Genomic DNA, 18,638 nt, shown 5'->3' with positions numbered 1-18,638 from the left:
GGTAAGAATGCTTAAAGTATAGAAATTGCTATGAATTTTGAGATGATGCTAGTTCATCCTGAAACTAATGAACTCTATTAAGATGAGAAATAATATATAGCTCTGTAATGATCAAATCTAACTGTAAGAAATTAAATCTGATGACCAGGAAAGCGAGCAATCAGTGTGCATCTCTGAGGTTTGCCTGCAAGTAAATTGCCTCGTGTTAAACTGAATTCACTAGCTAAAGCAATTATTTTTGTATAATATTTTCCCTTCAGAGAGTAACTGCAAATGATACATGTAGCAAACCAACAGCCAAAAAAATGGTGTAAATGTTTTATTGTCAATAAAGTCCTGTAACTGTGAAGGTAACTGAATAGCAAACCAACAACCAAAAAAAAGAAAAAAGATGTAAAATGTTTTATTATTGATATAATGTGAGGCATACTTATAATGTTACTTTGAATTCCTTGAACTGAGGAAAATCTAAAAGTGTATAGTAACTTTGCCTACTGACTTACACCGGGAATGTTTCTAACATCGTGATTCACTTACGTATGCAGCAGTGTGTTCGGGGTTTCCCCACTGTCCTTGCCCAGAGACCTCTACCCTGGTTACTTTCAGTGTCACTGTGTAGAAATTCAAGGCTTTCATTTCCCACTAGCTTCTCCTAAGTTTTCAGAGTTCCAATGTCAATTTCAGGCACTTAAGAGTGTCCTCGGCCACAGAGGCGGAGACTCTCCTCAGGGGGACCTTGGAATGCACAGACGTGCATCAGTTGGTTGTGCAGTCAGCGGGCAGCCTCTGGGACTCTCAGCAAAGGCCATGATGGTGCTTGCGCCAACACTGTCCCCTGGCACTGACAATGGAGCCCACTCAGAGTGGGTGGAGGCTGGGAAATCAACAATAGCTGACTTCCCTCCAGCCTCCCAGCTGCCCTGCAGTGGGCACACTGGTCCAGAGGCCACCATGCCCTGCCTCCACCACCACTACTCCTTCCTGCTGCACATGGGCAGTTGTCATCTTTGGTTTACTTGCAAGTCAAGAGCCTGGTCCCTCATCTATTATTTTCAGTCTATTGTTTATGACACAAATATTTTGATCTTAGCGCTTCATAGATGACACTTCAGAAATACTAGAGGGCACGTCTTGAGGATCAGAAACCTAGGCTGTTGTCTCCACTAAGAGTTCTGAAAGCATATTTTGATATGAAAATTTAAGGTTTGTCTTCTTTGTTCTTTTGACTGACTGTGGTGCTATTTTCTGGAAACTACTGAGGAGGAAGGACCTAGCTCCCTTCGGGATATGAAGAATGGTCAGGGGCTAGGAGGGGGAAGACATCAGGTAATATGAGGGTACACATCATAGCTAAAAATACCAACTGCGCTACCACCAACTAGCTGTGCTACCTTGTGCAAATTAATTTACTTCTCTATGACTTAATTTCTTTACCTGTATTATTAAATAGTTTCTCATGGCTACTGTAACTTAATGGCTTAAACAGCAGAAATGTACCTTCTTGCAGTTCTGGAGGCCAGAGTCTGAAATCAGCTTCACTGAGCTGAGTTCAAGGTGTTGGCAGGACCATGCTCCCTCTGGAGCTTTAAAGGGGAATCCTTCCTTTCCTCTTCCTGCTTCTGGTAGCTACCAGCATTCCTTGGTGGTGGCTGCAACACCCCAGTCTCTGCCTGTATGGTCGCATTGCTTTCTCCTCTTCTTCCTTGTGTCTAATCTCCCTCTGCCTCCCTTTTATAAGAATATATGATTGCATTTAGGGTCCACTCAGATAATCCAGGATAATCTCCCCGTATCGTGATCCTTAATTTAATCACATCTGTGAAGTCCTTTTTTGCCATGTAAAGTAAAATTAGTAAGTTTCAGGGATTAGAGCATAAATGTCTTTTCGGGGGACAATTATGCAGCCTACTATAAATTAGGTTGATAATAACAGTACCTACATGAACATTAAACAATATACTATATGACATTCACTTCGAGTAATGTCTAGGATGCAATATAGAGACAGTAAAAGTTAGCCCATGATGGTAATACAGGAAAAACTATTTCAAGATAAAAATTATTTTTTAAATAGACACATACAGAGGGTCTCATTTATGGATTTTTAATATGTGTTAACTTTAAAATGTTAGTATTATTCAAATGATTGCATCTCTACATTGAATAATTATAATATATAACATACTACATATAAGTAATTTTATAGCTTAGGCATACGATACATATAGCCACTGTTGGCTTTTTCTTTTGTCACTTTTCACTTAAAATTGAAATCACTTCAGCAATCTCATCCATCCTGAATTCTTCCTAAGGTCAAAGTCAAAGATGCAATGTAATATGATTGTCTCCTTTTGCTCTCTGTCTCCTGCCCACCTAGGATACAGATCTAATGACATTCAACATCTCTGTACACCGGTCATGGTGGAGAGAACATGGGCCGGGCTGTGTGCGAAGAGTGCTGCCTCCGTCAGCCCACGGCATGATGGACGATTACACGTACGTCTCCGTCACGGGCTGCATCGTCGACTTCCAGTACCTGGAGGTCATCCACAGCGCCATCCAGATACTACTCTCTGTAAGTGTCACTTTTGCGTCATTATCTGTTGAGGACTCTTCTTTATTGGCATTTTGTATCCAAACCTTCTCTCCACACCTACTTGGTCGAAAGTGCCACGGATAAGCACACAGAGAACATCCTTTACTAGATGATCTAACACCTGAGCACACTGTTTTATGACCACCGTGTCTCTGGTCTGTCCATCCACCAGAATGAAATTTCCTTGCAAGCTGGAATTGTGTCCTTTTTGTCACTTGCTCATGTCTGCAGTTTCAGTAACTAGCAGAATGATGGCAAATAAATATTTGTTGTATGAATAAATGACCAACAAACAAGAGATTCCGAAGTCTGAAGTGGGTAAACACAAAAGGAAGAATCCATTGAACAAAACCTAGCGAGGGTTAATGCACAGACAAAAATGCAGGAGCCAGAGGGAAGATGCTTTCCATCTTCGAAATTAAGAGAATGTAGGGAAATAGTTTTGCATAGTGCATGGTTCAGAAGCACTCAATAAATATTAGCTTTTTATTGCTATTACTAATGTTATTGTTAATACTACTATTGCTCTGTGCTTGTTCCTGTCCTATCCGGGCTGGTCCTTCTTTCAAAGTCCTAAGGGCTCCATCCTGGTGGCTCACTGTATACTGAATTCTCTCGGTTCTTTAATCTCACACCTGACCCTCATTTTCTGTGTGAAAATATAATTCCTACAACCTTCAGAGGGCACAGCAATCATAAATCCCTATTCTGAGGGCTGAACTTTTACTTAATATGGATCTATTTTCCTCTTCTAGTTTCCCAGAATGAAACTTTCCTACCTAAGCTTCACAAGAGCATTTGGTTGAATGAATATATTTTCATATTTTCATGAAAAATCTCAGAATTACTACAGTGAAACAAGAATTTAAGTAGACAGTTAAAGGCCAGTAGTATGTTCCTGAGGGCCATGACTTTGACTTCTTATTTATTCTGTATCCCTAATACCTCAGGCTATACCTAGCTCAGAGTGGTACTCAATTTACTGTTGAGTAAATTATTGTACAAATCTTCTGGATTTTAGGTTTACAAAATATAAAGTGCATAATTTTTAAGCAATGAAAGTAATTTAATGAGCCTATGTCTTGATTTTGTTCTATACCATTTGGTAAACAGAAACTATCCTGAAAACATGCTTTCAAATTATTTCTGATGCAGATACATTTTGTTTGGATTGTTGGAGATACCCAGGTGCAGGGAAAAGGAAAGTTGATCTGCTCCAAAACCATAACCCTACCTTTGAATTTGTTCTTCCACATATTCTTTATGTTGACACTGATTTTATAAGTTTAGCCTATCTTAGTTGCTTTACTCCCATTAAGAGGGATATGGAAACAGTTTCTGGTGAAAATTAAAAACTATGTACGGTTAAATTCCAAGCACTATATTGTATGCATTTTCAAGTCAGAGTCTCACTCTGGGAGTTTAATACCACGGATTTAAAAAGGAGATACACACACACACACACACATACAGTTAAGCACTACAACCCAAAATATAGCATTTTCTTTTTCTGCTAGAGAATATGGATGAAAGATGGCTGCTTGAAAGAATCTCTATTACTATTTACTCTCATTCTCTCATTTTATTGCACTGTATTTTAGTCATTTAATATTCAAACACTTGAAACATAAAATCTTAAAAGACTAAAATAAAACAAATAACTTTAATATTTGCATAATATGTGACAAACAAAGGGTCATTGTCTACAATATATAATGAGCTCATTTAAATTAATACTAATAAACATGAGAATTTAGTAATAAAATCAATGAACAATATGAACAAATGTATTCACATGAGGGAAAAATATCCAAATTGTAAACAAAAGGACAAAATATATTATCTTTGATAGTAACCTAAGTGCAGGTTAAATTTGAAAACTTCTTTTCACTAATTTAGCAACTGTTAAAAATACTAGCACATAGAATTGCAACTAGCTTATTGGTAGAGGCATTCTTTATTGCAAAGATCATTAAAATGTCTATACCTTTTGTCCCTATAACCCCACTCAGTGGAATTTCTCCTAAGAAAATGATTCAACAGAAACAGAAACAAACAGCTACCCTGTATGATGTTCATTTTAGTGTTATTTATAATAGCAAACCTGGTTATGTCTAAACACATACAGTTAAAGACACGCTATAACAATTTACAGTACATCAACATGATTAACACATCAAAAGCAGTAACTATGTTAATTTTTAAGATCAAGATCATATATAAAACATGAAAAGGATTTCATGATTTAAATAAGTAATCAAGGAAGAAAAGATGCAAAAAAGAAAGATATAGAATTATAGATATGTTTTCAAAAAACTGTTTTTAAATGTTGTATCACATTTTTAATAATGTAGTTTAATAATGTGATTTGTATAGAAGAGCAAAAGAGATATTATGGTTGTTTTCCTTAGATTATTAAGCAATTGTAAATCTTATAATACTTACTTGATCATTTGGAGGCACTCTTAAAACTTAGTTATTACCAGACATTCCATTTGAATGGAATACTCAGTTCTGGGATCGATGGTTTGATAACAATGAATATGCAATTTAAGGACTTTTTAACTTCCAGTGTTAGTTATTTGCTGGTAAACATGGATCCATATACTCATGTTCATTATTAGACAAGAAATAAATATATATCTTTAAAGGAGCTTGTTTTTATAACTAATAGAAAAATCCTAATCTCTGACCCTGGAAAAGATCTTTAAAACTCACCTTATCGATCTGTCTTTGGAGCTAATTTTACACATAAATTGTCTTGAGTCCTCACTGTCAATGTAGTCTCCCTCATGTCTGATAGGTGACAAGTCTCATTCTTTAACATCTTTGGGGGTTGTCACCATGGTCAGAGCTGGGGTCGTAGAGCTCTGAGAATTGGTTTTCCATCATCCCTATGTCCTTTGCATTGTATCTCTCTGGTCACCTCAACATTCATCAGTGTTCTCAGCCCTTCACATCAGACACATTCAGCTTAAAGATAAATTAAAGCTCAATAGAGAAGGGTGAATAGTAACACTGGACCACAGGGTATCCTGTGGAATCTTTATTCTCTGAAGGCTGTCTGGATATCTGTTCTATCTGCCTATAGAGTAAATTACACAAAGATGGGCACAGATAATATACTATTGCTAATTCAGTAACATACATCCACAGAGTGTAAGAATGTAAGTCAAAAGATAAGTAAAATTTAAGCTTTTGAAATAAGTCCCAATTGCATTTAATTGTACCTCTCCAAAAATGTAAATATAGTTAAAAGTTTGTTTATTTCTGTGTTAACATTTGCATTTATTTAACAAACTCTTAGTATATGCTTAGAGCTGTTATGTTTTGCAAATATAAACTCATTTAATTCTTGAAATGACATAATAGATAGGTATTATTATAGTCATTTTACAGATGTGAAAACTGAGACACACAGAGAAGGTATTAATAAATAATTTGCCCAAGGTCTCACAGCTTGTGAGTAAGGACAGGTGGATTTCAAACCTAGGCACACAGACTCCAGAGTCCATGCTCTTAACTACTTCACTGAGCTTCCTCATGATGTAAGAAAAGATAACCTCCGATTTCCCTGCAGCCCTTTGCCAAGTTCGGTGGTAAACTCTCTCCGACCTGTAAGGCTACGAATCTCCGGTTGGGTTGATGGGCTTTACTTGGCAGCTCCAATATTTGAAAGTAACAGTAAGAGTGCAATTATGTCTGACAGTTAAAAGGTTTGTGGAGTGAACAGTTTAAAATGTTTTCTTTCACCCTTGAAAACATCTCCCAACCACCTTTTTGTTTTTCAAAAATGGAGGATTTCAACACTCATAATATGCTAAATATATTGGACTCTTGTTGTTGTTGTTGTTGTTGTTCTTTTTTGCTTACTAGGGCTTTCTAGGTGCTGGTAAGAGGAAAGAGATCATAATCAAGCTCTCCTGCCCCAATTCCTCCCAAACTTACCCTTTTTCCCAGAAAAGTTATTTTTATATAAAATAAATGACTTCTGCCTGTACCAAAATTTTGAGCAACTTCTAAGCACTACACAGAAGTATTAAAGATTTAAGTCAAGTTACTCCCTACACCCCATCTCTGGTCTCTGTATCCAGTTCCATCCTCAAAAACCAGAAGCAACAGTTTATTTGAAGTTCCACTCACCCAAAGAATCACTTATTGGACCACTAGAATATCGAGGGGAGTTTGTGGTTATGGAGGAAGAATTGCCATGTCAAAAATATTCAGAAGGCTTTGGTGGAAACGTCTGTGTTCAGAAACCAGACTATGCCTGGTCAATAAAATTGTTTGGGCTTGAAAGTCTGTTTGATGAAACGTGATTTTAAGTCATTTCTTTCTCTGTATTTGTGTCTATGCAGATTACTCTCGCTGTCCGTGAAATGTGCATACTTTTTTATTAGCCTTATTGAAATAGAATTCATATACCAAATGATTCACCATTTTAAAGCATGCAATTCAGTGATGTTCAGTATATTCACAGATACGTGCAACCACCACCATGGTCAATTTTAGAACATATTCATTAACTCAAAAAGAAACCCCCATCACTTAGCTATCACAGCCTATACCCTCTTCCTTCTCAGCCATAAGCAACTACTAATCTACTTTCTGTCTCTATAGATTTGTCCACAGTGGATATGTCATAGAAACGAAATCATGTAATGTGATCTTTTGTGTTTGGCTTCTCTCACTTAACATAATGTTTTCAAGATTCACCTACGTAACATGCATCAGAACTTCCTCTTTATGGCTGAATAATATTCTATCATATATTTAGTTTTAATATTTGTGCCTGTTATAAATGCATGTATAATATTTAGCAACATTTTCAGAACAACAATTCAAGTGTGGATAGCCCTCACCTCTATACTGATAAAACCATAAGTGGAATTCAGGCAATCCACCATATATTTTGTCTACATAACATCATACATCTATCTTTTTGAAACATCTGGGTTACAGATAGCAATCCACAGTTCTTATATAAAAGTTTAGTCTTATATAAATCTAATATTAGTGTCGTCTATCACTTGTCCACAGCATTTATGAGTTTTAGCAATTTAAAGCATGTAAATGTTTACAGTTTATATTGCTCTTATACTGTAACGTTCTCCACAATCGTGTGTATATGATTGGATTTTATTATGCATGTCAATCAGTTATCACAGACATTTGTCTCCAACCACAAATTCCATATCATTTCCTAACAGCAGTTTCCTGAGCCCTAATGCTCATGATTACCCCAGACAGACATGTTTGCAGGTCTTCATAAATTATTACTACCCTACTGCTTTCAAACAACCACCTAAACATTGATTATTAAATGAAAAAGCAAGTTATAACATTTGGTAGACTTAAATAAAGTTTCATCAGAGAAATTCAAAGCTTAATTAGAAATCACATCTAGCACAAAAGCCATTAATATAGAAAATCTGATATCTGTTTAATAATTAATCAAGACAAACCTTATAGGTTTATGAAAGTACTAGAGGCAAGAAAGTTAATTTTATTGATGCTTTACTTAGGATAACTTTATGTCATTCAGATGGTGGCAGACTTTTCATCTTTAGCTTTAGGTTAGAATAACTATGAGGTTGAAAAAAGTAGCTATTCATAATAACAAGAGTTAATTCAAAAACATTTACACTCTCCCTTGAAAAGACCAAATTTTGTATAAATTTTATGAAGAAGATCTTATATCACCTTTTACATTCCTTCTAAAGGAGAACAGGCAGTTTCATTCTTTAAAAAAATGTGCCCAGGAAGTCCCCACTCTGTACAAAGCAGTGTGCTGAGAGCATGGGGATGAGAGGATGGAGGTCAATGAAACAAAGTCGAATTCATCGCTGTCCTACCCAGAGCATCTTTCAGGCTCTTACAGAACAATCAAAAGTGCCATAACCTGGGACAGAAAGTGAGTGCTCTAAAATTAATTTCTAAGGGGCTCACAGGAGGAAATTGAATTCAGGGAAGTTGTGGTATATAACATCTATCCAAAGAGTTCACTCTTGGATGAAAAGAGAGGAAAAGGAATTCCATACAGAAGGAACAGCATAAGCAAAGAAATAGCAGTAAGAAACCAAGGAAATAATCAGCAGTTTACTTAGGCTTGAGAAAAGAGTATATGCCCAGGAATAGTGGCTTAAAGCTGGAAAGGAAGGTTGATGACAATCACAGAGGGGCTTGAATACCAAGTTAAGGCTTCAAGCCTTTACCCTAAACAAAATAAGGAGCTATTTTTCGGTTTGCAAACAAGTAAGTGGCATGTACAGAACTTTAAATTCAGGAGGATATTCTGACGGCATGTGCAGGGATGGGTCAGATATTAGGATATTCTTATAACAGTCTAAACCATACTTCCCAGAGTGTCCTGGGAATACCTGTCCTACAAACTGAACCTCAAAAAGGACTCCATGGTGACATAAGTTTCACTAGTATCATGTTATATTCACTCCTTGGAGATTCACTATGTAAATTAGCATATTAAAGTTTCTGAGAAATCCTGCTGTTAAATAAACAAAACAAAATAACTTGTGGAAAACAAAGACTGGGGGTTCCTCCAGATGAAAAGGGACTGAGGAAATATGACAACTAAGTAAAACTTGTGATTCTAGACCAAACAACACACAATAGTGAGACGAGTCTGTTGAAAGCTATATAAGGTCTGTGGATTAGATAATAGCATTGCGCCAATGTTAACTTCCTGGATTTTATAATTATACTGGGGCTGTGTAGGATGCTAACGTTTGAGGAATCTGGGTGAAGAATACAGGAATTTGTTGTATTGTTTTTTTCAAATTTTCTATGTCCAAAATAATTTCAAAATAAAACTTTAGAAATATTTTTTAATAAATGAAAAACTGCATTCCCAAACAAATTTTAAAGGGAAACACTCTGGGAGATACTGGGAAGTTTAAGGAAAAGTTCTGAGGGATCAATGTACATGGAAATCAAAGGATAGATCTGAAAACATCACTGAGACCTGGCACCTGACTGCGAGGGGAAGGGCAAGCGAAGCCCACCCTGCCTGCCCAAGAGGGCAAGGGGTCTGCACCCACTGAGCAGCTGGGAGAAAGGGCCAGGCTGATGGAGTAAATAAGTTCAGATTTGGACACAGCATGAGTCTTGAGTTCATTTTTGCTGTTAACATTTTTTAGGTCTATATGTATTTTTAAACCCAACTACCTGCCTACAGTAAGAAATCCCCTCTCTCGCTCTTTCCATCAGAAATTGTCCCCATTGTAATGAGTCACTAGGAAAGGGAAATTAGAGATAAAATTATCCAGAAGAATTCATAAGAATCCCAATATGGATTTTTGAGAACATGGATTTATTTTTTTCAGATCTCCACATTATTCAGAATTAAACAATAAAGTTCTTGGAATTCTCCACTTAAAATATTGTCCCTGAGGGTTCCTCAAATTCTAACACTCTAATGTTAGTAAAGACGTGGTAACTCACATTCACTTTTCCACAACCTGTAAAACAATGAAGACACAAAGTGGTTTTTCTTAAAAAAGTATATTATTTTTACCAAGTGGTCAGACAAAAGGGGAAAATAACATGCTGATGACTGAACCATCAAGATTATTGCCTGAATTTTTCATTTTCATATAAATGTTTATTTTTATAAGACCTTATTCAATATAATACCTTTATATTGTTAATATATACCTATATAATTAATTATATAGAACCTTTGGGGATGGGTTGTTCTGTAGATTTAAACATAGAGAGTCTTAAGTGTTGAAACTTTCTAAATTTTAACAATTTTAATTTAGTAAAGTTAGAAACCAACTGAATGCTCATTGGGGGAATAAAACAATCAGAAATATGTCTAAAGAAGTTGAATTGGGTAGCAGTTATAGACGTGGGTTTAGGGAAGATTTGAAGTTGGTGGAATGGCCCTGCAGACAGATGAGCGATTATGAAAGCCTGAGGTAGAACAGCACAAGGAAAATGGAACTAAAGACACATGTGGGACAGAGATCAAATCAAGAGAACTTGGTCACTAATTGGGTAAGAAAGCAACAAAAAGGAAAATCTCAAACATAATACTCAGGTTTTGAGCCAGGGTGACAAGTGAAATTGCAGTAATGTTACAGAAAGAGGGAAATAATGACTAGCTCGTCACTGGGAGGTAAACTTAAGTCATTTCATTCAATCTATCACATAATAAAAAATAACAGAAGACTTTAATTTTAATTTGAGGAGGAGAGTAAAATTATAGTTCCTGGCAATCAGGACCTTGGCCAATGCTGGGACCCGTGAAGCTCTGGAGCTGCTGAGGAGGGTGGAGGGGTGGTTGACTTTAAATGTGCAATGTCATGTTGCTTAGTGCTTCATAGCCATTGCATCCTACTGTTGTTCCCTTGCTATTTGTTTTCTCATTTCTCCTAGTGGGTTGATCCTGAAATATTTTTTTTAATTTAGCTTTTTTTTTTATCCAAAGAGCTTTAACACCTTGCCTTGAACATAACAAGCTCTCAATGCATATTGCATATTTACAGGCTTGTGAAACATTTACGTATAGGTAAGAAATCTAATTGCGGGGGCTCAAAAGTCATATGAAGGAAAGAAAACTGTGCTGTGAAGAAGTGACAATGCGTGTTTTGTGCTCTATAATTTACTTTGAACAACGCGCTGTGTCTGTGTGCTAGTTTTACGACATATGCTGGGTGTGAGAGGGAGGTGGGTCTGTTGTGGTGGGTTCACACTTACAGCACCCGAATCAGAGGGATAGTTCACAGTTGAAAGACACTAAACAGAAGCCCACGTGTCAGAGGCAGCTTCTAAAAGCCTTTAACATCTATTCTCTGATCAACACGAGAAAGCATTTACTTAGCACATTGGATATTAGAAATGGTGTTATGTTGGTGAAATGAATGGTTCTCAAGTTATATGAATTGGCTAGAAACATTCTTCAGGCACTCCCGCTGCTTTGCACGCACAGAGCATCTGAACCTAGTGAGCCACTGGCCCCCTGTGCTCTGGAAAAGAGCTCAAGGGTTTGGGTTCTGACCAGGCCTTTGTTCAGAGTCTTGAGGATTTCTGTTGCCTGACTCTGACTCTAAGTATGGCTGCATCTTGCTACTAGAGTAGTGTCAGAAGCAGCTTTTCAGATTGCTGAAGAGACAGAGAGACGGGATTTCATTGCGCTTACAGGACAGGTTTTGTGACTAGTTTTATGTTATTTTCTGATAAATATTGGTATGTGTGAGGCAGAGTTTATACTGAGACTTTGATTTCTGGTAGCAAGTTTGTGGGAGAGGAAAAATTTGACTCTAGACTTCCTCTAAATATCTACCAAAAAAAAAAAAAAGACTTCATGATTGTAAATGATCAAATTGGTTTAGTCAATACTTATCAGAGTAGCCCAGGCAGGCTTCTCTTAGGAAGTGGCATTTTGAGCTCAGACACAAATGAAGTCATTTAAAGAGTGAAGCTGGCTGGGCGCGGTGGCTCACACCTATAATCCTAGCACGCTGGGAGGCCAAGGCAGGAGGATTGCTTGAAGTCAGGAGTTTGAGACCAGCCTGAGCAAGAGCAAGACCCCGTTTCTACTAAAAATAGAAAAAATTAGCCAAGTGTGGTGGCGCATGCCTGTAGTTTCAGTTACTCTGGAGGCTGAAGCAGTAGGATCGCTCGAGGCCAGGAGTTGAAGGCTGCTGTGAGCTAGGCTGACACCATGGCACTCTAGTCCAGGCAACAGAGCAAGACTCTGTCTCAAAAAAATGAACAAATAAATTTTAAAAAATAAATAAAGAATGAGGCTAAGAATATTCCAAAGAAAACAAAGATTCACATGGCTAAGCTTGGAGAATAAGGGAAAGAGTGACTGAAGATGAAATCAGAGAAGCAAGTAGAGGTTAAAGAAGGTGTGACACAGAATTTGAGTTTCATTTTAAGACACCAGGATGCTGTTACTCTGTTTCAACCAGAAGAGTGGCATTGTCTATATTTAGGAAAGCAACTGTGGAACTGCTCAGAGAATGGATTGGAGAGAAAAAGAGTGGGGAAAAAAAAACAGTAAGTAGGCTATTACAATAGACCACAGGAGAGAAGATGGTAGCTTGGACTTGGATGGTAGCAGCAGAAATAGAAATGACTAGACAGTAATAACTCTTGCAGGAAAAAAGGAACTAGTAGGTAGGGAAAAGGAAGCAAAGAGGATGGAGTTTAAGTTTTGGATTTAAAGAATAGTGTAGATGATGCTGTTGGTTACTGAGATGAAAGAGTCCAGGAATCCTGTTCCACTGGTAGCTTTAATCTCTTCTCAACTTACAAAAAAAATAGAGAACAAATATAGATTAATTTTTTAAGAAACAGTTCCAATAATTAATGAAATCTTTCTAGATACATCATAAAACTTACAGTCAGCCTAAAAGAAGCACCATTTAAAAATGGAAGGTATACCTTCTCAGATTGAAAAACTCTGCCATTCCAATGACTCAAAATTGATTGTCATTTCATAATGCCTTAAAGCAATTACTGCAATATCAGGCATTCTCATTAGACTAAAAATAAAATTGCTAACAAGAAAGCTACAGGGAAGTGGTGTTCTTTATTTAAATTGATTAATGTAAATAGCTCTTTCATTTTAAATTGATTTATATAAAATTCAAGAAAATGTGTAATGCATAATTATTACTTAGTAGCAAAGATAATCAGGAAGTCCTGTAGACAATGAAACATGAACAATTAAAATCTTCAGGATACACATAGCTTTTAATTAATGAGCTAAACTAATTCAAATAAACAGGAAACTGTGTGGTAAGGCTTGGTCATAATGGATTTTAAAGTCAATGATTATAATAAGAAGAATCATAGCTATCATTTACTGAACATATTCTATATGCCTGGCATATTTCTCTGAAATGTTATCTTGTGTAAGCTTCCTGAAAATAATGTGAGGTAGGTTTTATTATCTCTAATTTATATACAAAGAAACTGAAACATAAAGAAAATAAATATTTGTCCCAGGCCCTGTGGTCAGTGATTGGAGAGGGGGCATCAAACTTCATTCCGATGTATCTCAAAGCCACTGTACTTATTGAGGATAATTTGTTAATACATAGAACAAAAGGTAATATAGATATAAGTGTGCTTTAAATACCTGTTTAGGAAAAATATTAGAGTTCTAAGCAGTCATTTTGCAAATTGTGTCTATTTGACAATTTCAATGTAAGCCAAAATCCTCAAATTATGAGATTTCTGCGTCCCATATGTTCTGGACAGAGAAAACAAATTCTTTTCCAAATTATTTCCATTAATAGGAATGATAACCCAAACTACTAGATAATTCTTTTACGTGCGAGTTTGGAAAATTTTTCTATGCTTACATGTGAACTTGAAACTATACTGGCTTCAGGTACTTCATGGAAAATAAATAGGGAAATTAGAGCATAAGAATGCAACTTATAAATTTCAATGTCTTACTAGAACCCCCTGCCTAAGCAGAATTCACCTGCCTCTAGTCTAGAAGTGTACTCTCATTTTGACTCTTTTTTTCCTGGACTAGATGTGACAAATTCAGTTTTAATCGTCTTCTTGATCATTGAGTCACAATTTGTATTTGTATAGTGGCTAGGCTGTAAGAAAGGATGAGTTAATAAAAATTCAATACCTTTTATATAAGAAGTTAATTATATTAACTTGGTTCATCCCCAAATCTGTCTTGCTGTTGCAGATGATTCCATTAGATTTAATTGAATAAAAGTAATCTTTAAACCATATTCAAGTAAACATGTACCAAATATAAATTGTCAATATATAACTGTAACTGCATATATATACAGTTACAATTAAATAAAATTCTTTCATCTATTATATTAAACTCACTATTTTATATTCTACTTCAGTATAGGACTTATTTCTATAGGATTAGTATTAACATTCAACTAAATTATCTCATCATTTTTAAAATATATTTGGAAAATGCAATTAAAATTTTACCAAGTCAGGTCAAAATATTTATTTCTGAATTGTTTCAGTGCTACTTTACAGATGGCTTTAATCTTCATTGTTTGCCTTATTACCATACAGTTATCAACAACAAATATTGATTGAGCATTTACTTTTGGCCTAAGCACTAAACCAGGTAGATTCTGTATCTCAGTATATCAGATGTAAGACATTTTGACACAGTCCTACACTGACAATTTTTGGTTATTAGAAAAACATAGAGGAAAAGAAAAAAATAATAATCTGACAACTATCATGTGTGGGCATTTTTCTAAGCACTTTATAAATATGAATTTATTTAATGTTTCTAGCAATTTATTATTAGCCTCACTTCACAAATAAGAAAACTAAGGCAAGAAAGTGCTATTCACCTTGCCCAAAGTCACACAGTTAACAAGTAGTGGAACTGAGATTTGAAACCAGGTACTCAGACTCCAAAAGGTGTCTGCTAAACATCTCTGTATTCTGTATTCTGACACTCTGATAAAGATTACCTTCAGAATTGGCTTCCAATGAGATATAAAAGGCATTTCAAATTTTCTTTGAAATTCAAGAGTAAGAGGTGTACTAGTTTCTGTTTCCCTGAACCAAGTGTGGAAATGAGGACTTGCTGCAGATGGTTCATTTAGGAGGAGTGATCCCAGGAAGCACAGGTGAGAAAGGAATGAGAAAAGCCAGTAAAGGGTGGGTTGCTAAGCAAGTTATCACTAATGAGACTTGACAGTGTGTGCTCCAGTAAGGAAGAGCAAACATCTATTGCCTTTCCTGACAGCTTCTATACCTTAAACTTTTGGTTACAGGACCTCAATTGCTTTTCAGTTAAAGAGTTACACATTTACTCTTTCCCTCTGTGTGGAAAAGTGGGTTCTCATTAGGGTGGGGCTGACCCCACTACCTTATAGCTGCCAGATTGGACATGACACTCGGAAATTGCCAATCAGCATGTTCCTTCCCCTGTACCCAGTAATTGGTTTAGGAATAGTCACATGAAGTAAGCTGATCCTTGAGACTCAGCTCAATAATTCTCAACACTTGGGGAAGATAAATTCTTCCCTCCGAGGCTGCTGAATCAGGAGGACATACATCTACAGAGGATGATGGCCATCTCATGGAGAGCATCTACAAGAAAGGAGAGCAGAGCTGTGAAAAAGAGACACGCACACAGATAGAGGCAGACAGGCAGGTGATCCAGTCATGCCCAGATGAGCTCTACCCTTTGGACTTTTCAATTGCATGAATCAATAAAATCTCTTTTTCATTTAAATCAGTTTGAGGAGGGTTTCTCCTACCAGTACCACTTCTTCATCAAAATCTTTTGAGTGTGTGCACAGTCTCTTAACTTCTGACTGTTTATTTTCTACTTCTTAGAACCTTAGAATTTTTAATTGAAAGGGACCCTTAAAGTCATCTAGTCCAATTTTCTCACCATCTTCAGGAACACCATCTACAGCTGTGCTGTCCAATGTGGCAGGCACCAGCCACATGTCACTTTGGGGCAGATGGGATGTGTTGGGTCCAAACTGAGATGTGCTGTAAATAAAAAACTGGATTTTGAAAACTTACTAAAAAAATGAAGGTAAAATATCTCACTTATAATTTTTCTACATTGATTATATGTTGAAATAAAACTATTTTTGATATATTAGGTTAAATAGACTATATTATAAAAGTAAGTTTTACCTTTTTTCTTTTTTGTTTATTTATTTATGTATTTTTTCATAATATTATGAGGGCACATTTTGGTAATATGAATTACTATTATACAGTTTGAATCAAAGTTATCAGTGTGTCCATCACCCAGATAGTGTGCGTTGTACCCACTAGGTGTGAATTTACTCCTCCCCTCCTCCCCCTTCCCACCTGCTTGATTTCCATTGAGTTTTAATAGCATATGTACACCTGAGTGTTGATCATTTAGTTCCTATTTAATACTGACTACACGTGGTGTTTGTTTTTCCACTCTTGCCATACATCACTTAGGAGGATGGTCTCCAGTTCCATCCAAGTTGTTACAAAAGGTATTAGTTTAGCATTTTTTATGACTGAGTAATACTCCATGGTATACATATATCACATTTTATTAATCCAGTCATTTATTGGTGGGCATTTGGGTTGTTTCCACATCTTTGCAATTGTGAATTATGCTGCTGTAAACATTCAACTGTTTTTTTATGTAAAATACAAGTGTGTTTTTTATAAAATGTATTTTATAAAATACAAGTATCTTTTTTATAAAATGTATTTTGTTCCTTTGGGTACATACCCAGTAGTGGGATTGCTGGATCAAAAGTTAGGTCTGCTTTTAGTTCTTTGTAGTATCTCCATACTACTTTCCATTGAGGTTGAACTAGTTTGAAGTCCCACCAACAGTGTATAAGTGTTCCTTTCTCTCTGCATCCATGCCAGCATCTGTTTTTTGGGGACTTTTTCACAGAAACCATTCTCACTGGAGTTAGGTGATATCTCATTGTGATTTTGCTTTGCATTTCCCTGATGACTAGAGTTGTTAAGCATTTTTTCATATTTATTGGCTATTAGTGTATCTTCATTTGAAAAGCCTGTGTTCATGCCTTTTGCCCACCTTTAATGGGGTTGTTTGATGTTTTCTTGCTAACTTGCTTGAGTTCTTTGTAGATTCTTGTAATTAACCCTTTATCGGATATATAGCGTGCAAATATTTTCTCACATTCTGTAGATTGTCTATTCACTCTATTGATTGTTTCTTTGGCTGTGCAGATATTTTTAATTTAATCAGGTCCCATTTATTTATTTCTGTGGTTTCTATGATTGTCTTTGGGGTCTTCCTCACAAAGTTTTTGCCTAGGCCAATATCTATAAGAGTTTTTCCAACATTTTCTACTACAATTCTTACAGTTTCATGCCTTAGGTTTAAGTCTGACATCCATCTTGAATTAATTTTTGTGAATGGTGAGAGGTAAAAGTCCTATTTCAATATTCTACATATGGTTATCCAATTTTCTTATCACCATTTATTGAATATGGACTCTATTCCCTAGTGTATATAGTTTTTTGCTTTGTCAAAGATCAGATGGCAACATGAGGATGGTTTTATATCTGGGTTCTCTGTTCTGATCCATTGGCCTATGTCTCCATTTTGTTTTGTTTTGTTTTTCTGCCAGTACTGACGTATTTTGGTTGCTATAGCCTTGTAGTATAGCTTGAAGTCTGGTAAATTGATGCCTACTGATTTGTTCTTTTCACTTAACATTGCTTTGGCTATTCAGGCTCTTTTCTGGTTTCATATGAAGAGCAGAATTATTTTTTCTAGATCTGTGAAAAATGACATTTGAATTTTAATGGGGATTGCATTGAATCTGTAAATCACTTTGGGTAGTACAGAAATTTTAACAATGTTGATTCTGTCAATCCAAGAGTATGATATATTTTTCCATTTGTTTATATCCTCTGCAGTTTCCCACCTCAGTTATTTGAACACCTCTACAGGTGTTCTGCCTGTAGAGGTCTTTCACTTCCTTGGTTAAATATATTCCTAGATATTTTATTTTCTTTGTTGCTATTGTGAATGGTATTGAGTCTTTGATTTGATTCTCAGCTTGACTATTGTTGGTGTATAGGAATGCTACTGACTTGTGTACATTGATTTTGTAATATGAGACTTTGCTGAATTTATTTATCAATTCCAGGAGTCTCTTGGCAGAATTTTTGGGGTTTTCTAGATATAAGATCATATGGTCAGCAAACAGCCATAGTTTGACCTTTTCTTTCCCTATTTGGATACCGTTGATTTCCTTCTCTTGCCTGATTGCTCTGGCTAGGACTTCCTGCGCTATGTTGAACAGAAGTGGTGATAGTGGGCAACCTTGTCTGGTTCCAGTTCTAAGCAAGAATGCTTTCAATTTTTCCCCTGATCAGTGTGATATTGGCTATTGGTTTATCATATATCGCTTTTATAATATTGAAGTATGTTCTCACTATGCCTATTTTGTTAATACTTCTTATCATAAAGGGTGCTGAATTTTGTCAAATGCTTTTCTTGCTTCTATCAAGAGGATCAAATGGTCTTTGTTTTTACTTCTATTTATGTGTTGAATCACAT

The 18,638-nt window shown here is 36.0% G+C and overlaps 1 protein-coding gene across 1 annotated transcript in view; it reads left to right on the top strand.

The window, feature by feature from the left end:
- NKAIN3 (sodium/potassium transporting ATPase interacting 3) overlaps positions 1-18,638 on the top strand; it is a 311,324-nt gene that overhangs the window by 154,875 nt on the left and 137,811 nt on the right. Inside the window, exon 4 of the mRNA XM_045560480.1 lies at positions 2,378-2,575. Coding sequence (XP_045416436.1) covers positions 2,378-2,575 — 198 coding nt within the window. The remainder of the gene's footprint in view (positions 1-2,377; positions 2,576-18,638) is intronic.

Source organism: Lemur catta, chromosome 9 (assembly GCF_020740605.2).
Source record: "Lemur catta isolate mLemCat1 chromosome 9, mLemCat1.pri, whole genome shotgun sequence".
NCBI lineage: Eukaryota > Metazoa > Chordata > Mammalia > Primates > Lemuridae > Lemur > Lemur catta.
This window is presented reverse-complemented; position numbering and strand designations above follow the sequence as displayed.